This window comes from Dendrobates tinctorius, unplaced genomic scaffold, assembly GCF_039654945.1.
Source record: "Dendrobates tinctorius isolate UK_male_01 unplaced genomic scaffold, ASM3965494v1 ptg000062l, whole genome shotgun sequence".
NCBI lineage: Eukaryota > Metazoa > Chordata > Amphibia > Anura > Dendrobatidae > Dendrobates > Dendrobates tinctorius.
Genome location: NW_027361730.1, coordinates 315,453 through 339,576, shown reverse-complemented (window position 1 = coordinate 339,576; position 24,124 = coordinate 315,453). Strand labels below are relative to the sequence as shown.

At 42.1% G+C, this 24,124-nt stretch overlaps 1 protein-coding gene across 3 annotated transcripts; it reads right to left on the bottom strand.

Annotated features, from left to right (window-relative positions):
- Positions 1-359: 359 nt before the first annotated feature.
- On the bottom strand, positions 360-23,027 carry ZC3HC1 (zinc finger C3HC-type containing 1). Of its 3 annotated transcripts, XM_073579186.1 has the most exons (11): positions 22,925-23,021; positions 22,702-22,771; positions 20,412-20,525; positions 19,297-19,448; positions 17,138-17,221; positions 14,066-14,193; positions 13,560-13,708; positions 11,979-12,198; positions 5,143-5,331; positions 4,791-5,000; positions 360-844 (listed from the first exon to the last, which is right to left on the bottom strand). In XM_073579186.1, the coding sequence occupies exons 1-11, from the start codon at positions 22,983-22,985 to the stop codon at positions 776-778; spliced, it is 1,446 nt and encodes a 481-aa protein (XP_073435287.1). In that variant the 5' UTR covers positions 22,986-23,021; the 3' UTR covers positions 360-775. The 3 variants fall into 3 exon arrangements, with proteins under 3 accessions (XP_073435287.1, XP_073435285.1, XP_073435286.1); XM_073579184.1 differs by having other exon boundaries at positions 22,702-23,027; XM_073579185.1 differs by having other exon boundaries at positions 5,143-5,307; positions 22,702-23,027.
- Positions 23,028-24,124: the final 1,097 nt, after the last annotated feature.

Sequence of the window (24,124 nt, the reverse complement as noted above, 5' to 3'; positions counted from 1 at the left end):
GCTCTAGAGGCAGATTCTCCAGGAGATCAGTGTCCGGGCCAGAGATCTTAACAACTCATTTACATATTAATAAAAATGTGGATTTCTATGGAGTAAGATTAGATTGTAGATAACAGAGTATCATTTTATTCAACTTTTTGAGACCTACATGCATAAACAGCTTTGGAAGATGGATACTACTGACAGATTCCCTTTAAAAGGTGAGCAATTTAGCTTATTTCATAAGATTTCCTGCAACTTTTAGACTTCTCTTTAATGCTTATGTATTTACTGGAAGCAAATCTTTCTCCATGGGTAGAACAACACATAACTTATCACTACACATAACAGGATTCTATCCCAGAGTAACAAGTCCCCAGTCTGGAGATTCCCAATTATTTATTACAGTAGGAAAGACATGCAAGAAAACATCACATTGGAATGAAAACCCTACGCACCACTGTTCTATAAGAAGTATATTTCTGGTCCACACATAAAAAAAATGTCCAGCTGTTTTGAATTTAAATATAGGAGACTAACAATTATACAGTGCCTGCAAAATCTGAAAATATCATTCTTTGCACAATCATTTCATTTTAAAACTATTTGTGAGATTAAACTTTCTGGAAAACAACAATAACGTTTAGATTGTGGTGAGGGGATAGCATTATTTAGAAAATAGTCCTCAACACAGTTCTGATTTACTGAACACAGGCATATTCATCTTTTGATAAGGATGAAGCTGGGGAGATGACAACTGGAAATCGCCTGGTGAAGAATAGGCATCCCGTGTCCATCATGGTGAGTTGGTGCCTTGCCATTGCCTAAATATTCTGAAAACTTTGTGAGATTTCTCTGGAACACTCTGAAAGAAAATGTAACAGGAGTAAGTATTTGTCAAAATATGAAAATACTATTACTGACAACAATGGACCATAACTGGCAACAGGTAGGGTGTAGAAAGGCATCTTCCAATGCCACCAAAGGTCTGACAAGTACAATTCAACCATGAGGCACATGTATGTGCTAAACTCCACCAGGTATATCACAGATTACAATATTGTTTTGTTGGCAGGATGTATGAAGGTCTGTTTTTTTACACATGCACATCTGACCACTCTATGAACCTGCTGAATGCAGAGGCTCCAACGTATACACTGGGTCTACATAACATCCATATGAAAATGCGTGTGGAAATAAGATCACACCTCTGGTCCCCCAAGAACTTGCTCTATGGCCATGTTCACACGGCAGTATTTAGGTCAGTATTTCACATCCGTATTTGTAAGCAAAGCCCAGGAGTGGGTCAGAAGTGGGGACGTGTTTCTATTATACTTGTTCTCTTGATTGTAACTCTCCTGATATTGGCTCACAAATACGGAGGTGAAATACTGACCAAAATACTGCCGCATGAGCAAAGTCTTAAGGAATTGTATTTATTTTGGAGAAGCATTTAAGTGGCTGTTCTTTGTTTTAGATGGCCTTTTTAACCCCTTCATGACGGAGCCCTTTTTTGTTTTTGCGTTTCTCTTTTTTTGCTCCCCTACTTCCCAGAGCCATAACTTTTTTATTTTACTGTCAATATGGCCATGTGAGGGCTTGTTTTTTGCAGGACGAGTTGCACTTTTGAACGACACCATTGATTTTACCATATCATGTACTCAAAAACAGGAAAAAAATTCCAAGTTAGGTGAAATTGCAAGAAAAGCGCAATTCCACAATGTTTTTTTGGATTATTTTTTTTTTTTACCATGTTCGCCGAATGCTAAAACTGACCTGCCATTATAATTCTCCAAGTCATTATGAGTGGATAGACGCCAAACATGTGTTGAAAAAAAAAAAAAAATCCAAAGTTTGACTCTATAAAAAAAAAAAAAAAAAAAAAAAAAAAAAAAAAATTGTGCCATTTTCCAAGACCTGTAGCGTCTCCATTTTTCAAGATCTCGGGTTGGGTGAGGGCTTATTTTTTGCGTGCCAACCTGATGTTTTTAATGATACCATTTTGGTGTAGATACAATCTTTTGATCATGTTACTGCATTTTAATTCAATGTTGAGGCGACCAAAAAAAACTTAATTCTGACGTTTTGACTTTTTTTCTTGTTGCGTCGTTTACCGATTGGGTTAATTCTTTTTTCATATGGATAGATCAGGCGATTCTGAAAGCAGCGATACCAAATATGTGTATTGCTCACTTGTTATGAGCGCCGACCATCCGGCGACGCTCATAGCAACAGGGCATTAACAACCATAGAGGTCTGCAGGTCTCGACCTCTGGTTGTCATGCCAACCAATAGGTGACCCGCAATCACGTGACGGGGGTCACCGATGGACCGATTTCCGGCGCCATTGCTGGAATTGCATGTTACATGCTGCTGTCAGGGTTTGACAGCAGCATTTAACGGGTTAATTGCCGCAGGTGGATCACTATTCCACCCGCAGTTGTTCCGGGCACATGTCAGCTGTTCAAAACAGGTGACATGTTCCGGAAAAGATGTGAGCTTACCGCCGGAGACCACATCGGCTTACTATTACGCCCGATATCGGAAAGAGGTTAAAAAAATGACAGGAGGTTTAGCTGCATGTCTCATTACATACCGTGCTAATGTGTATGAGGACAGTATAAAGAGAGCACATTCCTTGCGTTGGCACACGGAAGCTGAAAGATGCACCAAATTCCTTGAGAAGCACAGTACTTTAATGAATTTGGTGCTACTTACTGTAGTGCACTGTTCTTGAAGAATTGGGACCTATATTTTTCATTATAAATAAAAATGTATGTCCAGCAGAAGTCTTTTATAGGTCTAATTCTGAGATGTAGTTAGATCACTAACGCTGGTCAGTATTTAAAAAGAGTTACATAAATAAAGCTGGAAAAAAAAAAAAATCAGACTAAAGTTGTTCGGATTTGGTTTCGAAAACGATCGACAACGAATATTGTTTTTGCAATATTCGTCGAACACTGCAAAACGTCATTAGAGTCAATGGGAGTAGAAATTACTAAATATGTTTGGAACTGAACATCAAACATTCATTCGGCACGAATAGGGTACTAATATGGCACGAAGATGGCAAATTCAGATTCGGGGACCGAATCCAAACAAATTCGCTCAACTATAATCAATTTCATGAGGTTAAACTTTACACAGATCAACTATAAGCAAGTTGTTCTTTGGTCGCTTAGGCCGGTTTCACATTAGCACTTTTTAAGCGCACGCACGGCCGGGGGTAGCTCCGCCCCCGAGCCGGCTCTCTGCCCGGCGTGCCCGCCCCTTGCTTGTAGCGCCGCCTCCTATCGCACAGCGGCGCCTGCGATCGGCGCACCCTATCTTTTCGGATTTTGGCGCGCACGGCGCACCGTCAAAAGTGCGCAGCGCAGGTCAAAGCGCAACTAGCGCACGGCCTGCGCACGATCTGCGCACCCTATGCTAAAGATAGGGTGCGCCGATCGCAGGCGCCGCTGTGCGATAGGAGGCGGCGCTACAAGCAAGGGGCGGGCACGCCGGGCAGAGAGCCGGCTCGGGGGCGGAGCTACCCCCGGCCGTGCGTGCGCTTAAAAAGCGCTAATGTGAAACCGGCCTTATCTGCCTGATTTTGGCTTAATACAACTGGTCTGTACACACATCGTGTAATGCTCTCGGCAGCACATACCCTGTACATTTTGGGCTATGTGCTGCCAATAACACTTTTTTTCGCTGGCATAAACAATCCGATTACCCAGAAAATAAGCATTTTGTTTGTTCGTTGGATGTTTGCTGGCAAATTTACACAGGCAAAAAACTGTATGCAGGAACAAGCGTTACTAAGACAACAAATTATCTTCTTGTCTACATGCACCATCAGAGCAGTAGTTACACTGGGATGTCTAAATATATTTTACAGGCTTTGCTATACACTTTGTGGTTTGGATGAAATATTTGTCATTCACTAACATAGGTTGCCAAAGAAAACACAAAACCTACATCATTGCCAAGCTTCCTGCATCCGAGAAAGGTATTTATTTGGGATGAGCGAGCACTAAAATGCTCTGGTGAGGGGCACTCATTGCTCGAACCAAGCAATTCCTAAAACTAGCCTGCTTGTTTCAAGTAACAAGTATAATGGGAGGCATCTGTCAGGAAAGATGTGGACTCACCGCCGGAGCCCACATCAAAGGGGGAGGCACGACATGCACTCTACTAGTACGGCGCATATTGTGAAGGGGTTAAATATACGTTTTAATTGTATATTTTCCCAGTCCTATAGGGATGTCTATTGGGAAAATACATAAATAAATGACACATTTAGCACATGACTGGCCCAAATATGCACCAAAAATATGTATTACATTTAATATTTCCTTATTGAATTACAGGTAACATTACAAAACATACGGTAGTGGCTATACTATAAGTTGGAAAATATCTATTAATAATCAGGATGCTGGAGAAGCTATGTAATTGGCTCTCCTGGACAAATCACCGGTTTACTGTCGCAGCGCAGTCTCCATGCACCAGATGCAAGTAAATTCCTTTATCACCAGTGTGCTGAATCTCTAGAAGGCGTTTTATCTATTTTAATTTCAAAAGGACCACCATGCACCCTTGCCCTTTAAATCATTATCTTACATAGAAAAATGGTACTCAGCAGCAGCATGGTGTATACTTTGACTCTCCATATTAAAGGTTGGGAAAAGTGCATCCAAGACAACCATTCAGCCTAAAGCTGCCTACTCAGAGAGTAATGCCAGCAGATTCCAACAACCTGATACTATAGTGAGTATAGGGGCGTCCTTACTGAAGGTGTCGTCTATGGTGGAATTTTTGTTACTTACCGAGGAATCTGCTTCCAACCGGGTCCTGGATTTTTCCTCTCCAAGCAATACTCGCAACACCTCATTCCATCCAGCAACTGCTGTGTGGTCTAAATTTCCATTTTCTTTTGCTTCTAATTTACCTTGGTCACCTCCTTGTCCTACGGCCAACCAAGGACACCAAATTCTGTGCTGATTTAGTGGATCAAAGCAAACCTTAGGAGAGAGATCCTGAATGACCGAAATAAAAGTTTTAATTTGTGTACAAAATGACAGAATAATATACACAAAAAGGTCACAAGTTAAATTCAATCATAAATGATACAACAAATTAAAAATATATACATTTCTGGCAGTCTGTCACAAGACTTACTGTACTACCAGTGGAGCAGAGTCTAGGGCGCTTAGCCTTCCGGTGAGGGCTGGAATAAATTTCAGATGTAACTCCCGCATACTCTCCATGTCCCATGCTGCGGGTCACTGGACGGCTCCGGACATTATCTGACTCAGGTGAGACTGAAGATCCTCCACTTCGAACCTGTGTGTTAGCCAAAGAGGGGCTCTGGGAAAACAATTTTTTATAGCATTGACCGCAGGCTTACTCAACCTTCAGTGACCCCTGCAGTTAAAGTCCCAACATTCCCAAGTCCATGCTGCTCTATGTTTTCTAGTTCAATCCTCAACATGCTGGGATTGGTCAGAAATGCCCGCGATGGTGACCCGTCTCAGTAGGCAGTTAGGGTATGTTGAGGTTGGAAGGAGGAAGCATAAAGCATATGGAACCAGGCAGCATTGGATCAGGAGCTTTGGCCAACTGCCATGGACAAGTTTGGTTTCTTTTATTTTTCTTTAAGCAGTCTGTGCCATGTTCGTAATATATCCCCTTAACTGACCCTTAATTCTCTACTGTCAGTCTTTACTGTAATCTGTCAATGTAAGAGGTGGATTAGCTAACCAGAGCCCTAATCATACATAGACCGAGCCATTAGGATCTGAAGACTATACACAGGTCACACAAAACTAAAGCAATGAAATCTGAAAAGATTAAAAGGGGGTTGTTTTCACATTAACAATGGTTAATATTATAAAGTTCTTGTAAAAATCAGCAATTTTGATCTTATTGAAAATCAATGCCTATTAGTTATATTAAATATAGCGTGAAAGCACTAATGTAAAGCTGGCTGGCAAGCTTCAGTGTCCCTGCACTCTGACGCTGCTGCAGCACGGTTACAGGACACACAACCATGCCGATGGTCTGAACTGTCAATCATCAGGAGCACACCGACCCATGCAAACAGGAAGACGGGGGACATTGTGCTCATAAAGATGAAACTTTAGAACAAAAGGTTAAGCAGCTGCCCAAAGTTGATGAAACTCTGACTTTTCCTTGGATCTAGTTTCAGTATGCAGACAACACATGATACTAGCTAAAGCCTAACAAGAATGTATTGCACAGTCTTCAATGTGCACAATAAAGCACTTAGTGATATGGACAGAGGTACTTTGAAAAAAAAAAAAAGACAAGAGTTCTTTAACATTTACTAAAATGGTTAAATTATACAGCCTTACAGAACCAGTTTTGGGCACAGAGTAATATACCTGTCTGCTGAGGAGACCTGTGTCAGTCAAGTGGCTGTAGGCCAAACAGCTTTGCCGAGAGCTCTCAGGGCTCGTTTTTGGGTGAGAACGACTGACAAACACGGCTCTCCCCCAAACGTCAGGTAAGAGTACACTCTGCAGCTCCCAAACACTTCTGTAAGCTGCTCACAGCCCCAGATCTAGCACTATTAGCACCCAAATATTACTACTGGCCTGTGGCCGCCAAAGTGACCTGGAGGTTTTTTATTTATTTATTTTTTTTAAGAAATTGCATTATGGTACTGTTCACAAATGTGTTGGACCAATTTTCATAAGTGCTGGTTGTTTTCCATCCATTGTTTTTACCATTCATGTGTCTTATTTTTTTTACATACAAGAAGAAAAATTAAACAAGTAGCCAAAAATAATGTACTATAAGAATCATAGAATCGTAGAGTTGGAAGGGACCTCCTGGGCCATCTGGTCCAACCCCCTGCTCAAAGCAGGATTCGCTAAATCATCCCAGTCAGATGTCTGTCCAGCCTCTGTTTGAAGACTTCTATTGAAGGAGAACTCCCCACTTCTCGTGGCATCCTGTTCCACTCATTGATCACACTGTCAAAAAGTTTTTTCAAATATCTAATCTGTGTCTCCTCCCATTCAGTTTCATCCCATTGCTTCTAGTCTTTCCTTGTGCTAATGAGAATAAAGTTGATCCTTCTGCAATGTGACAGCCCTTTAGATATTTGTAGACAGCTATTAAGTCTCCTCTCAGTCTTCTCTTTTGCAAACTAAACATTCCCAAATCCTGCAACCTTTCCTCATAAGACAGGGTTTGCAGACCGGTCACCATTCTGGTCGCTCTTTTCTGAACTTGCTCCAGTTTGTTGATGTCTTTTTTTAAAATGTGGTGCCCAAAACTGGACACAATATTCCAGATGAGGTCTGACCAAAGAGGAGTAGAGGGAAATAATGACTTCACGTGATCTAGACTGTATGCTTCTGTTAATACATCCTAGAATTGCATTTGCCTTTTTTGCTGCTGCATCACACTGTTGACCAGCGTCGGACTGGCCCACCGGAGAACCGGAGGATTCTCCGGTGGGCCCTGGCATCTGGTGGGCTCTGGCACCTGCTGGCATACAGGGCCAGCAGTTGCCTAGGGCCCCCGCTGCTCCAGGGGCCCCCAGCCAGTGGTGTGTCGCACACCATGCAGCTGCTATGGGGGCCCCTGCTAGCGGAGCAGCAGCAGGTGTCAGGAGGCAGGAGCCCCTGTCCCCGCTGCTAAAGAGAAATGAATATTCACTGCGAAGCAGTGAATATCATTTCAGGTCTCCACCCCCAGAGGCCCCGCCCCCAGCCCAGTGAGCTGCTCTGCAGACTACAGCTGTAAATCAGGGCCGGCGCCGCCCTCAGTCCTCTCTGCTCCTGGCTCACAGCCAGTGCGCGATGACATCACTACACGCGCACCCGCTGTGTGTCTGGCAGAGGGGGCAGCTCCTGACACTGAAGCCGGGATCAGCGTGGGAGCGAGGAGGAGAGGTGAGTATTGTGTTTTTTTTTTTATATATCTCTCTCTCTCTCTCTATATATCTCTCTTATATCTATCTCTATCTATTATCTATATCTATCTATATCTATTATCTATCTCTATCTATATCTATCGCTCTATCTTTATATCTATCTTTCTATCTCTACATCTATCTCTATATCTATCTATCTCTATATCTTTCTATATATATCTCTATATCTTTCTATATATATCTCTATATCTATCTATCTCTATATCTATCTCTATCTATATCTATATTTATTATCTATCTAGCTACCATCTATATCTATCTATCTATATATATATCTCTATATAATATCTATATCTATACCTATCTATCTATCCGTTATCTATCTCTATATCTTTTCTCTGTATCTATCTCTATATCGCTCGCTATCTATCGCTCGCTATCTATCGCTCGCTATCTATCGCTCGCTATCTATCGCTCGCTATCTATCGCTCTATATCTATCTATATATCTCTATCTATCTCTATATCTATATCTATCTTTCTATCTCTATATATCTATCTATCTCTATATCTTTTCTCTGAATCTATCTCTCTATATCTATCTATCTCTATATATATATCTATTATCTCTATATCTATTTATCTCTATATCTCTCTCTATATCTATTTATCTCTATATCTCTCTGTATATCTATCTTTCTATCTCTATATCTATCTCTATCTATTATCTATATCTATATCTATCTCTATCTTTCTATCTCTACATCTATCTTTCTATCTAGCTATCTCTATTATCTATATCTACCTATCTCTATGTCTTTCTATCTTACTCTATCTATATCTATCTGTTAGCTCTATATTTATTATCTATCTATCTCTATCTATTATCTATATCTATCTCTCTATCTATTTATCGATCTCTGTATCTATCTCTCTCTATATCTATCTCTCTCTCTCTCTCTATCTATCTTTATATCTATATCTATCTATCTCTATATCTATCTATTATCTCTATATCTATCTACCTATCTATCTCTATATCTCTCTCTATAGCTATCTATATATTATCTATCTCTATATCTATCTATATATCTATCTGTTATCTCTATATCCATATCTATCTCTATATCCATCTATCTAACACTATATCTCATTATCTATCTATCTCTTTATCTATCTGTTGATCTATCCATCTATCTCTATCTCTATATCTATCTATTATATCTATTATCTATATCTATCTCTATATCTCTCTATCTTTCTAACTATATCTATCTATCTCTATATCTATCTCTATATCTATCTTTCTATATCTATCTGTCTCTATATCTATCTATCTCTCTCTATATATATAGCTCTATATCTATTTTTATTTATAGCCATCTATCTATATATATTTATCTCTATATCTATCTATATATGTCTATGTTATTATTATTATATCTGTATATCTCTATTATCTATCTCTATATCTTTCTATCTATAGCTATCTATCTCTATATCTATCTATCTATCCATTATCTATTTTCTATCTATCTCTATATCTATCTACCTATCTATCTATCTTTCTTTCTATATCTATCTTTATATCTATCTCTAGCTATCTCTATGAATCTTTCTATCTATATCTATCCATTATCTACTTTCTATCCATTATCTACTATCTATTTCTACATCTATCTTTCTATCTATATCTATCTAACTCTATATCTATATATCTATATAGCATTATACCCTATGAGGGGGAAGCATTATTCCCTATGAGGGGGGCAGTATTATACCCTATGAGGGGGCAGCATTATACCCTATGAGGAGGGCAGCATTATTCCCTATGAGGGGGTGCATTATTCCCTATGAGGGGGGCAGTATTATACCCTATGAGGGGGGCAGCATTATACCCTATGAGGGGGTGCAGTATTATACCCTATGAGGGGGGCAGTATTATACCCTATGAGGGGGGCAGTATTATACCCTATGAGGGGGGCAGCATTATACCCTATGAGGGGGTGCATTATTTCCTATGAGGGGGGCAGTATTATACCCTATGAGGGGGGCAGTATTATACCCTATGAGGGGGGCAGTATTATACCCTATGAGGGGGTGCATTATTCCCTATGAGGGGGGCAGTATTATACCCTATGAGGGGGGGCAGTATTATATTCTATGAGATGGCTGCATTATATTCTATGAGATGGCTGCATTATACTATGTGAGGGGGCTGCTTTATATTCTATGAGGGGGCTACCCCAACTCCTGCTACATAATTAAGACATGTACAACCTTATATTATACCCGGATATTAGCGTGTTTTACCGCATAATTGGTGGTCTGGTATTTAACTCTATGCAGCTACATAGTGGGCCCCAAGAATGATTTTCTCTGGTGGGCCCAAGGTGTTCCAGTCCGACGCTGCTGTTGACTCATTCAGTCTGTGATCTATTAGTATACCTAAGTCTTTTTCACATGTGCTGTCACTTAGCCCTATTCCTCCCATTCTGTATATGCTTTATTCATTTTTATTGCCCAGATGTAGTACTTTGCATTTCTCCCTGTTAAAAACCATTCTGTTAGTTGCTGCCCACTTCTCCAGTTTATTTATATCTTTTTGAATCCTCTCTCTCTCTTCTCTAGTATTAGCTATCCCTCCTAGCTTTGTGTCATCAGCAAATTTAATCAGTTTACCCTCAATTCCTTCATCTAAGAATTCATACTGACATATTAATAATTAATAGTCCTGTGAAGTACCAACACCATGTTACTACAGTTTTCTCTATGGAGCTCCAGTCCTGAAAAATTACATCTATCAGTATCTCCTTCAAAATACAACGCACACTGGAAAAAATGGACATGTGTATAATTTTTCAATAAAGGCAGCTGAAGCACTTTCTGTACACCCCTCCATCAGAGGCCTTAACCAGAACACTGCACAATCCAAGAAGACTTTGCTAAAAATGAAGGTATTGAAGGTATCCCTATTTATTATAATTGCCAGACCTGAATTAACAAGCACTTCTCACCTACTGTGTCCCCCCATTTCCTTGTAGATTGTAAGCTTGCGAGCAGGGACCTCACTCCTAATGTCACTGTTTGAATTGTCTTAACTTGTATTGAATTTATTGTCTGTACATGTCCCCGCTTAATTGTAAAGTGCTGCGGAATATGAGAAATAGAAGGACAATAGTTCAATACACACGGACTTAAAAGGGATTGTCCACTACTCAGACAACCACTTCTCAATCTTTATGTTACCCCTTGTAAAATAACACGTATATTCACCTATGTTGCCAGGGTCGTTCCTGCAGTGTCGGCAGTGGCTCTCTCAGTGATCACATAATATTGTTTTGGCACACAATCCCTGCAGCCAATCAGAACTGGCTTCACACTCGCTGCCTTTGGCCAAATCACATACATCTGGAAGAAGTGACAGCTGCAACTCTCACTTCCTCCGCATGTATGCGATTTGTCCAAAGGTGAGGAAAATGAAGTCAGAGCTGGAAGGCTGCAGGGATCGTGTGACATAATGTTATGTGATCCCCGGGAGAGCTAGTGCCGTCACCACGGGAATGGCACTGGAACTACAGAAGAATACAAATGTTATCATTTTACAAGGGGTAACATAGGGATTGAGAAGGGGTTGTCCAAGTTGTGGATAACCTCTTTAAAGTGGTAATCCAGGACTTTCAATGTCTTTGCCATGGAGCTAGCTGTCAATCAGCAACATGCCTGCAGTGGATGCCCTGACGACAGAATAGATCGGAAGAGGAAGATCTGCTCAGTTGATGAGGGGTTAAATGAAAGGGGAAAGTCACCCGCTGAGAACGTCCCCACGCAGAACAGACAGGTAGTTCACAACTACCTTCCTGTTGTTTTGGCGTATGGGACTCAGACCTACTTAAAGTCCTAGATAACCAAGGTGTGGACTTTCAATTCTGCGGCATGTCCATTTCATTTTGGATTTCTATTGAGTTTATCCTTTGAGTGAATTGAACATCAAATCTGCAATAATATCCAAGGCATAAAAGGATCCCTGAGAGTGGAAATTTTGCTGCTGTGTCAAATGAAAACATCTTTATTTTTTAACAATGAAAACAATAAAATTCAAAAACTACCTGTTCAAGATCCCGGCTACGAGTGAACCTTCTGTTGGGGGACATAACTCCCAAAGGTGTTCTTTCACCAAAAACTTCTCCTGGAGATATTGGAGTGCTAGGTGGTCCCAAAGAGGAGTCCAAATCTACAGATTCCAGCTGTTGGAAGCTCCACAAGCCAACCTTCCTCATACACCGAGGACAGCGAATGATAGAGAGAGGCAAAGAGCCTGAGGAGGGGCTTGATAAAAATATAGATTTGGATTACATACGTAAAACACTACAATTCTTGGCCTGTTTTAAGCCATTAAATGTAATCTGTCAGGAGGATCAACGCTCCCTAGGATGAGGGGGTGTTCAGATGTTCAACGCGGGTGTCTGCTGCTGCAGGTGTCTCCAGTGCTGCGGGGGGGGGGGGGGGGGGGGGCGGTTCTGCCAACATTTTGTGAAAGGCCAGAGCCCCCTACAGTTCCATGGTTTCCTGTGCGGTGGACTCGGCACCAAGATCTCGGGAAATGAGATTTCAGCGCAGCACCGCCAGACACCTCCTCATCCCAACCTGCAGCAGCGGTATCGGTAAGGTATATATGCATTAAAAGATGCACCCCCTTTTACTCCTCACGAATATGAGGAAAAAAAAGTGCATCTTATAATCCGAAAAATACGAAATATATATATATATATATATGGTGTAGTGACCACTATGTCCGCTAGGGTACGCTGTGTGGATGTCCTAGGATGAGTGTATCACCATTTCCAGTGTCCTGATAGGTGTAGGATACTGAATGACCGTTATGTATCCCAAGGTGGGTGGCCTTGAGATGGAGACATATGTGTGTGTGGATCAGCAGTGATACTGCTGAGGTGCTGTTTCAATGTGTCAGGGATCAGTTACCTAGAAATACACCCAGGTATGTGGTTAAGAACACTATTGTAAAATATCTATGAGTGGTTCAAGGACCTGTGATGAGGTCATAGCCATGTGACCCGGTGGGCTACGGACCATATAAGGTGGCCAGGGTAGGTCACATGGAGTGAATGCTTGGACCTGGTTGGTCCGTTTGGGAAGGCCCTGTCTGGGAGAGATGGGGCTGTCTTCCTGTCAGCAAGGAATGCTGTGTTGAATGGCTGCACGTGCCTGATGATTCCCTGGAGAGAATGGACGTCTGCAGCATGATGAGATGAAGGAATCATGAGGAAACCCTGACCTGGGTGAGATAACTGAGGCTGAAGAGCCTGTGTATGCCTAACCTGTGTGACCACAGGGATTACAGAGCTGAACTCTGTCATGGACGCTATGCTGATGTGATGAACTTTATGTTACAGCTGTGGGCTAATGATGCTGAATAAACCGCATGGACTATAATCGTTTTATGGAAAACCTGTGCCGGATCTGGTTTTGTGGCGGCTAAGCGAGTATCCCCTACTTGAATAACAGCGCTACCTTACAATATATAGTGTGTGTGTGTGAGAACAAATAAATCATGCAATTGTTATCCTTTTCTTAATACAATACTGCTTGCCATTCTAGCAACAAATTTAAGCTGATTTAGTGCTTTAAAATGATCTATAAGATAATGTACATAAATTAACTTAACAGACCTGCTGTTCCATCCGCAAAGTGCCAAAATGCAGGCAGAAATGTGCACTTGCAAAGATTCACTGACCAAGCAATGAGTGGAATTCTCTCGCCCTTGCAATTCATCTTCAACCAAGTGAAGCAACAGGCTGACCGTTTCCTCTGTAATGTCCTAATATAATCACAATAGACATCTCTATTACAAAATGTGATCTTCCATCATATGCGGATAATTCTACTCAAATATTATAATAAAACCACACAACCTTCCTTGATTTAGCAAAATCATATCTAGTAATACAATTTAATATAAAATACAGATTATATGAACTTTAGCACCTTCTACATGCCGACTTCCTTGTAAAATGTCATCCCGTGCACAGCTGGGCATATGAACTTGAATTGTAACCGATTTTGAATTTACAGGGCACTTTTATATTATAAAAGCATATGATGTATAGGGTGTTCATTGAGCCGTAATATTTATCTCTATAAGGTTTGCTATGGCAGTATGACTGGCAGCAATTACCATGCTTTTCAGATGATCAGGTTTCAGGGATGGAAGTTGCAACTCCAAGTGACAAAGATTTTGCAAACGGTCAATAAAATCACTGATCACCGAAGAGGGCTCAGATACCAAAAGGGTCCTGAAGTGTTCTGTAATGAAAATATGAAGACAAAGTGGTATTCACATAATTGGACATTTAAAATGTTGTTTACTAAGCAAAGTAAACTGAATAAATCAAACCACCAATGGATAAAGATTTATTTAATTTGTGACCTCAAATTAACTAAGAAAACAAGTTCATAAGTTCAAAGCGCCCCAAACTCCTGATACAGACATACTGTCAGAATGATCAGATGACATAGAGCACTGCAGACCTTTTTTTTTTGCACTCTCTTATTTTTATTATTGAGAACTATTATCAGGTGAAATAAGTAAGGCAAGAAGAGGAGTAATACAGCAACATTAGTACAGCCAGATACCATAGCAATTATTAAAGTCTGGGGAACATATACCGTGAGTACTGTACAATACTACATAGAAAATGTAATGTTCAGATAAGAAACACTTAACTGTTCAAAGGAGTCCTGTAAGAGGATTGGAGTAAAATGGCTCATTCACAAATCTCATTAAAAACATTTACTTCTTTATTATTATCATCCATAAGAAATCGAAGAAAGAAAAAATAAAAGATTTAAATCCCCATGGCATGTTTCGAAAATTCATTGAAGAGTTTCTGGCTTCTCTGCGCCCTTTTTTTGTTTTTATTTCTATTGGAACAACAATAAAGACTTTTTTTTTAATAAGGTTTCTGGATGGCCGATTTCCTCCAATCCACAATAAAAGACGGGTGAAAATACAGACATGATTATATACAATATATATATATATATATATATATATATATATATATATATATATATAGTCACTTTCTTTTGTTGATCTTGTTCAAAAGGAATATACAATGGAAAACCAATGTACTCATAACTGCAAACGAAGCAGAAAATCCCTAGCCCTAAATAAGAGTACATGATATTCTATGGATGGGAATCAAGGGAACAAAAGATCACTGTGTAAGGGGAGAGCAATGCCGGAGTTATCAGGCACTGGCAATAAGGGGAAGACAATCTTTCACATTTACAGATATTGTGGTCCTCCTGCAGGGGCGCTGGAGACTGGAGGGAAAAACTATGATCTTTAGCCATAATCCTAAAGAGAAGGAGAAGTCTATAGGCAATGTTACATGAGTGAAGTTATTTGGTTAGGGGTTGAAGGGAGGCATACCAAAGTGGTGTACAGCTGGGCAAGCCAGAAGAAGCTGGAGAACATGTGTGCCTTATATTACAATAGAGCAAGAGAGCCAAGCCGCCATGTACTGTCACTGTAACAGTGTTCTTGAGACACCCAGCCATTAGTGGGTCAATATCAATAATAAGGTAGTGTTATTTTTATTATTACTAACCCCTCATGACCGCCAATACATCTTTTGAAAAAAAATTGCTGCAAAATCTTTAACCCTTCTAACATCCTAAAAAAAAAAAGGACATATGACAAATGGCAAAGATGTAAGGCAGACATAAGGTAAATGTTATTTATTAAAGAGGCGATTCACTACAATCTTGATTGTGCACATCAACTTAAACCATTGAAATAAGTATTTTTTCAAATACATTCTTTTTTCATATTTGCCTGTGAACGCCACGCTCTGCTCGCTCAGTAACAATCACGTGACCCCCGGCTGCAGTTGCCGCCGATATCCAGTGATGTTAAGTTCCGGACTCTGGAAGTAGAGGATGCATCACTGAGGCGTGACTCAATCTCACGTGGACTGCAGCCACTCCACATGATTGACAGGGCAGTGGGCAGCGTCACGCAGGTCACAGCTCAGTATCGAGTGTGCGCTGTAGGAGATTTTCCTCTCTGTTTTCATTGGCAGAGCCCCGCAAGCATGTTAATGTGACCTCACCGGACATCAGCGGCGGCTGCAGCTTGGGGGTTATGTGATCGGCACTGAGTGAGCAGAGATGGCGCCGCTCACAGGCATATATGAAAAAAGAACGTAGTTGGAAAAATATTTACTATATTTAAATCAATATGCAAAATAAAGATTGTAGTGGACCACCTCTAACTATTGTGTGGTTTACTATCTGCATTAAAGGTAGAAACATTCCAAGTTTGCTAATTGCAGATTTTTGGATATTCATCACATTTTTTATATTTTCATAAACGAACGCTAGACAAAATTGACCACTAACAAAGTAAAATGTGTTCCAAAAAAAAAAAAAAAAAAACACCTCAGAACCGATGGGATATGTTACAACTTTCCAGCGTTATTGCCACCTAAAATTACATGTCAGATTTGAAAAATTTGGCTTGGTAACTAAGGGAATACGAGAAAGAAACATTGTTTAGAAACATTCATTTTCGAAACATTAAAATATAAAAAGAAAAACTAGACCAATTTTGGGAAGCAGGAGACCACAAGTTTTCTGAGGAATAGATTCTTAATTCTTACTCTCGAAATGTACGGCATATAGTGTTCTTAATCTCGGATATCTGTTTCACAACATATGTCTCCAAGAGGCACAGCTACATACCCAGGAGAAAACCCTTTTGGTGCAAATCACCTCTATTTTCAGGTCTCTGTATAATGCATTAAAGTCTATATTTCATGTGTAACGGTCACTATATAAACGTGGTTATAGATGGCAGGCGCTGCACAGTGCTGCTGACCGGTGGTGGTTCAGGTCATCAGACCCCCACCAATCAGTCAGAATACTACTCTAAAGTCCGCAGCGCTGGTATGAGCAGAAAGCACACATAAACCGGTGATCAATAGCAAGTCTATTGATCAGTATATTCACTCTCACAGAGATGTGTACAGACCCATAGTCTTACTATTGAGCCCATAGGCAGCTCTGTGCATGCAGCTCATACAGGAGCTGTGGACTTCAGAGCAGTATTTTGACTGACTATAGGGGTCTCAGGACCCAGCCCCCATTGATCAGCAACACTGTTTGGCACCTGTCAGATATTAAAACTTTTATACAGTGACAGTTACACTTTAAAGAATAAAACAAATACTATTCACTGTACCTGGACATGGACTATCTGGCCAAAAGCAATACTTTTCATGAGAGGTTCTGAGTGCTTGTTGTAATTCCAAACAGCGCTGCTTATCTGGATGACACAAAAAGAGAATCAAACTAGATATTAATCCCTATTACAAAAAAGTAGGGATGCAGTGCAAAAAGTTTAGAAAACAAAAATGCAATAATAATGAAGCCTCTTAATGGCCATGTTTTATTCACAGCAGAACATAGAACACATTTCAGAAGGTGAAAGTTAAATGATTTTCCATTTCATTTGAAAAAATCTCTTTTAGAAATTGATGGCAGCATCACATCAAAAACGCTGGCATAGGGTTTAATACAGGCTGGAAAACTCAGTGACACTCATGAAAAAGAAGTGGAGGGTCAAGTTTCACGCAAGTCACATGTCTATTAAAAGAAAATATTAGAGAGGCAGTGTCTCTTAGAAGTAAAGATGGTCAGAGGTTCACCAATAGGTGAACGGCGCCCAAATATGGAACACTTTCAGAAAAATGTTTCTAAACATAAAACTGCAAAAGACTTTGATTTTGTAGCGGCACTACATTAAAAACAGGCATTGTTCGGCGATGCAAATCATTGCATGGGCTCAGGAGTAGTTCCAGAAATCATTGTCTGAGAACGCAATTTGCCTTGCAATCCACAAATGCAAGATAAAACTCTGTCATCATAAGAAGAATCCCTAGAATAACACAATCCAGAAACGCTGCCTTATTATCTGGGCTAAAGATCATTTAAAATGGAATATTGATGTGGTCAGATGAACCAAAATGCTAAATCCCTTATGGAAGCCATGGAAGGCGTGCCCTGCGGACTTATGAGGAGAGGGACCATCCAGCTAGTTATCTGTATACACTACAAAAGCCTGTATCTCTGATGATATGGGGTTGTCTTTGTGCCTATGGCATGGGAGGCTTAAATATCTTGAAAGGCACAATCAATGCCGAGCATTATATAGAGGTTTAGATAATCAAAAAAAATGTCCACAGGACCAGGGAAGAAATATCAAAAGAGCAATCATAATACCTTTAAAAATATGAAACTTTAATAAACTGAGGTAAAAAACACCCCCCAGTGCAATAACACAATTAACAACCGCTATACAATAATAACCTACGATAGCCCTACACTAGCCTGCTATCCCTTCCCGACAGTGGAGGTTGGCACCCTAAAAGATACGATTTGGCGCCCCCACTCCGCAGCAGCTGTCTCGGACTCACCCTAAATGACCCTTATAAACTGCAGGTGGGAAAACAATAAGCAAATAAAAGAGATGAAAGATAGTGCTTAATATAATACACAGGCTTTTAGGGTGCCAACCTCCACTGTCGGGAAGGGATAGCAGGCTAGTGTAGGGATATCGTTGGTTATTATTGAATAGAGGTTGTTAATTGTGTTATTGCACTAGGGGGGGTGTTTTTTACCTCAATTTATTAAAGTTTCATATTTTTAAAAGGATTATATGATTGCACTTATATAGAGGTTTAGAACAACATGTGCTCCCCTCCAGACAACATCTCAGGGAAGACCTTGCATATTTCAGCAAGACAATGCTAAACCACATACTGCATCCATCACCACAGCATGGCTTCACAGAAGAGTTCGGGTGATCTGGCCAGATCGTTCATTTATAGAAAATATTTGGATCGTTATAAATTAGAAAATCTAGTACAGAAAATCCAGGACTGTTGAACAGCTAAAATCCTACACAGACAAGAATTGGACAACATTCCACTACAAAACTCCAGCAATTAGTCATTTCACGTCCCTGATGTATACAATTGTAACAAGAGGGAATGCTACACAATGGTCGACATGGCATTGTTCCAACTTTTTTCAGATGTGTTGCTGTCATCATTTCTAAATTTGTTTTTCTAATGAAAAATATTTTAAATTTCAACTTCATATAGGGGTTGTAAGTTCTGAATTAAATACGACGAAGATTTCCAGATCAATGTATTCTTGCTTTCATCACACTTTACGCAGTGTCAGAACTTTGTTATACAACCCCAATTCCAAAAATGTAACATTAACATAACGTATGTAACTAGAATTTGCATTTATGTCTATGGGTTAGATGTCTTGCATCTCCTGCCAATCTGTAAATGAAGCTTGAATATATCTAAAGCGAGACTTAATACTTACACGTATTGAAGTCCAAGCCTGGCTGGAGGCTGGCACAGAGGTAGGCGCTGCAGCTGGAGCACTTCAGCATGTCACACTCTATGTTTGACCATCCATACTGTGCGCAGATGAGAGGTGACAATTCTGGAGGTTTCCCAGCCCATTTTAGGGAGTGTTTAGATTAAGGAAACATTAAATCATAGTAAGTTTAGACAAGAGATAACTCCACAAGTACAGAAAAAAAAAGTAGAGAAATACATAAAAATAGAGCAATAAGAGATTGTAGCACACAAATGATTAGTGTTATGCACAAATCTGTTACACAGTCATATGTCCAAGTGACTACATCTGCTAACCAACAGCATCCGTCACTCATGTTATTAAACAACCTTGTCTATAGTCAGACCTGAGGTACATATTTATTTCTTAATTTATTTTACTAGCTTACATAGTGCCATTAATTCCACAACGCTTTACAGATATTATTGGCACTGTCCCCAATGTGGCTCACAATCTAGATTCCCTATCAGTATGTGTTTGGAATGTGGGAGGAAACACAGGGAGAACATACAAACTCCTTGTAGATTTTGTCATTAGTTGGATTTGAACCCAGGACCCCAGCGCTGCAAAGCAGCAGTGCTAGCCATATTATAAAATGGGGGGCAAAAGTGAGATGTTTGGGTCCACATTCCATCAACAGCCACTCTTTCAGACTCCCCATAAACATGCATGCTTGACTCTGAGCACAGCATGTGTATTTTCAATCTCTAGTGGCAGATTATTCCTCCTGAGAACAAAAGCATCAGGAATGTTAAAATCCAACATGTTCGATCCTATGGGGAAAAGTCGAGATGCCAGATTTAGCATAGGTACTAGTGATGAGCGAACGTGCTAGGATAACATTATCCGAGCACGCTCGGCTGTTTTCCGAGTATCTTGGGCGTGCTTGAATATAATATCCGAGTACGTTCGCTCATCACTTATATGTACACATTTTTGGTTGCTTTCAAAGTGAGCTTCACTCATACTCAAACGGTTTCTGTAACCAACTTCAAAAGGTGAAAATGATGAAGTACTAATATACAGTGATTGCATCACCCCCAGCTTGGACTACATCTGTCGCTATAAAGGATATGGAGAAGGTCTCCACCCTGGAGAAGAAGGCTTCTTTACTTGTTGCCTCATAGGAGATCGAACCATCAAGAACTTGAAAGCTATTGTTTTCTTCTGAGAGAATACTTGTGTCCTTACTAAAGATCATCATTACAGAAGAAAATAAAGCCAGTCAGATCACCAAATACAGGCATAGTATATAAAGTATGCTCAGGAACCGCTAAAATATTGAAGAATTTAGGAGACAGTTTGACCAATGACATTACAGGGTCTGTAAAAGAAACTATTGAAGTAACCAGTAGAAAACGGGTAAAATAGTTAAGATAAACCTTTGATACAGTGTGATTACATCGAAGCTAAATATAAGATCTTCATTTCATTAGATCTGTGCATCTTAAAGGGCTATTCCCCCCAAAAAACAAGTTATGCATGGGGGATAACTTGCTGATCACTGCTACTCCCTGCTAAACAGAGATTGGGGCTTTAGAACTTCAAGAACGACAGCCCCATCTTGAATGTCTACAGGACATTTGCAATCTGAGCTCAGTCCCATAAAAAATGACTGGTTTGCAGGCCGTGAATGCTCACCTCCACTGCATTCAGAATGGGATTGCGGGGCTCCAATCTCATGATTCAAAACCCCTGATCTCTAGATCAGCAGGTTATCTCCTATTCTGTGGATAGGGAATAAATCAGTTTTTGGGAACGACTCTTTAAAACAGACGACCGCTGTTATGGTCATTCGTGTCCCTCAGAGGAGTAGGTGTGATGTGATTGACAGCTCAGCCATAGTTATGCTCACTGCAAATAATGTCATCACGGTGCCATCTTTATGGAGTTATATACAGTAGGTATATCCTTACTAATGGGACATATGCCCGCCTCTGGCCATTAGGTGAGTTTTCCTCCTTGCTCCACTGACAAGTTGTGTTGTTGCCTATAGCAATCAGAGCTTCAGCTTCATTTCCTCCTCTAGAAACAAGAAAGCTGCGCTGGGATTAGTTCAGGGTAAGCCAGGATTCACATTCTCTGGATTTCTCACATCCCTTTTGTGATTGGCGGCAGCCAGAACCTTTACTTTCCAACAACTGCCCTGTACTGTCAGTCTGTGCCCTGCATGGTCGCCATGGGGGAGCACGCAGTAACGCCATGGGGGGGGGGGGGGGAGCACACAATAACGCCATGGGGGGGGGCACGCAATAACGCCATGGGGGGGGGAGCACGCAGTAACGCCATGGGGGGGGGAGCACGCAGTAACGCCATGGGGGGGGGAGCACGCAGTAACGCCATGGGGGGGGGGAGCACGCAGTAACGCCATGGGGGGGGGAGCACGCAGTAACGCCATGGGGGGGGGGAGCACGCAGTAACGCCATGGGGGGGGGGAGCACGCAGTAACGCCATGGGGGGGGGGAGCACGCAGTAACGCCATGGGGGGGGGGGGGAGCACGCAGTAACGCCATGGGGGGGGGGGGGGGGGAGCACGCAGTAACGCCATGGGGGGGGAGCACGCAGTAACGCCATGGGGGGGGGAGCACGCAGTAACGCCATGGGGGGGGGGAGCACGCAGTAACGCCATGGGGGGGGGGGAGCACGCAGTAACGCCATGGGGGGGGGGGGAGCACGCAGTAACGCCATGGGGGGGGGGGGAGCACGCAGTAACGCCATGGGGGGGGGGAGCACGCAGTAACGCCATGGGGGGGGGGGGGAGCACGCAGTAACGCCATGGGGGGGGGGGGGAGCACGCAGTAACGCCATGGGGGGGGGGGAGCACGCAGTAACGCCATGGGGGGGGAGGGGAGCACGCAGTAACGCCATGGGGGGTGAGGGGAGCACGCAGTAACGCCATGGGGGGTGAGGGGAGCACGCAGTAACGCCATGGGGGGTGAGGGGAGCACGCAGTAACGCCATGGGGGGTGAGGGGAGCACGCAGTAACGCCATGGGGGGGGGGGAGCACGCAGTAACGCCATGGGGGGGGGGGGGGGAGCACGCAGTAACGCCATGGGGGGGGAGCACGCAGTAACGCCATGGGGGAGGGAGCACGCAGTAACGCCATGGGGGAGGGAGCACGCAGTAACGCCATGGGGGAGGGAGCACGCAGTAACGCCATGGGGGAGGGAGCACGCAGTAACGCCATGGGGGAGGGAGCACGCAGTAACGCCATGGGGGGGGGGGAGCACGCAGTAACGCCATGGGGGGGGGGGGGGGGGGGAGCACGCAGTAACGCCATGGGGGGGGGGGAGCACGCAGTAAGTGGGGAGCGTGGAGTTTCAGTCTAGAGACGAGCAGGGGTATGCCAGCTTTCTCTCACTCACCGGCTGTCGCCGCTCCGTTCCTCGGTCGCGATCCCCTCATTGATCAAGTCTCGGACTTTTCCAGGAGTTCCTACAGGAGATTTGAGAGGAGTTCCCGAGCTCTCACTACTGGGCGCCGCCATCTTGACAGCCCCGGAAGTGTGCATGCGAACCGGAAGTCGGGAGCAAAGCCTCCTCGCTTCTGTGTTCCGGGCTGACTGTGACTGATAGGAGCAGCTATTACCTGCAGGGCTGCTGGCAGTGCGGAGCATAGAGGAGGTCAGCGGTACCAACATAGGCTCCATCCCTGGGAGAGAGAACACTTGTGTTTGACTTCTAGACCTGAAGCCTGGGTGGATTGTGCCTTTTATTTTTGCTGGGGCCAACTTTATAGCAGAGAGTTGCAATCAAATTGTTTTCTATTAGGGTGTGTTTCCACTAGGCGTTTTTTGTTGCTTTTTTTAAATGCAAATTTTCAACCGCATTTTACAGTACCAGTAAAGTCTATGAGGATTCAGACATCTAATGCACACAGCTTGGTTATTTGTCCTCAGTATTTTGTGCTTTGCAGAATATAGCATGTCACTCCTTTAAGGGTATATGCACACGTTGCAGATTCTGCTGCAGAATCGTGGAATTGTCTAAATCCGCAGGTCAAAAGCCCTGCGGTTTATCTGCGGTTTTCCCCTGCGGTTTGACACCTGTCATGGAGCGGGTGCCAAACCGCTGCGGAATCTGCACAAAGAAGTGACATACTGTGGATTTAAAACCGCAGCAAATCCGCACGGAAAATTCTGCACCGTGCACACTGTGGTTTTCAATTTACATAGATTAAAAGGTACTGTACAACGCAGCAGAAACTGCTGCTGATCCGCAGGGCCAATTCCGCTGCGGACCCGCAGCGTGTGCACACAGCCTAAGTTTTTGCAGCGTTTTCTCACCACTCATTACATCCAATGGGGAAAAATAAGTTGCAAAAAGTATGCTGTGCCAAAACCTGATGAAGTGGAGTATTATTTTTTTGTGTCACTAAACTTTATTAGCATGAACGAGAGACAAATGTAGCATAACAAAAAAAGGAGCAAGAAAAAACAAGCAAAACCTGAATTTTTTTTTCGTACAGCTTCTTTACTGCCAAGGGATCAGGTTTTGCTGCTGCAAAAAAAAAAAGACGCCATGTGTGAACATAGCCTTATAGTTAAATGGTACACTGATGGCTGACTGAGGCCAACAGGACGATAGTTTGGCCTCAGCTTGGTAATGGCGGCTGCAGAAAAGCCTGATGCACATGGTACGCACTGAACTTAGGCTGGGTTCAAATTCCATTAGGGCAATCCCTTTAACGGATCCGTTGCTAAGCGGCACTAACGTAATGTAACGGATCCGCTAACGCACCCGTTGACTTCCATTAGTGTAACACATGTCAAAATTGGCATGCGTTAGC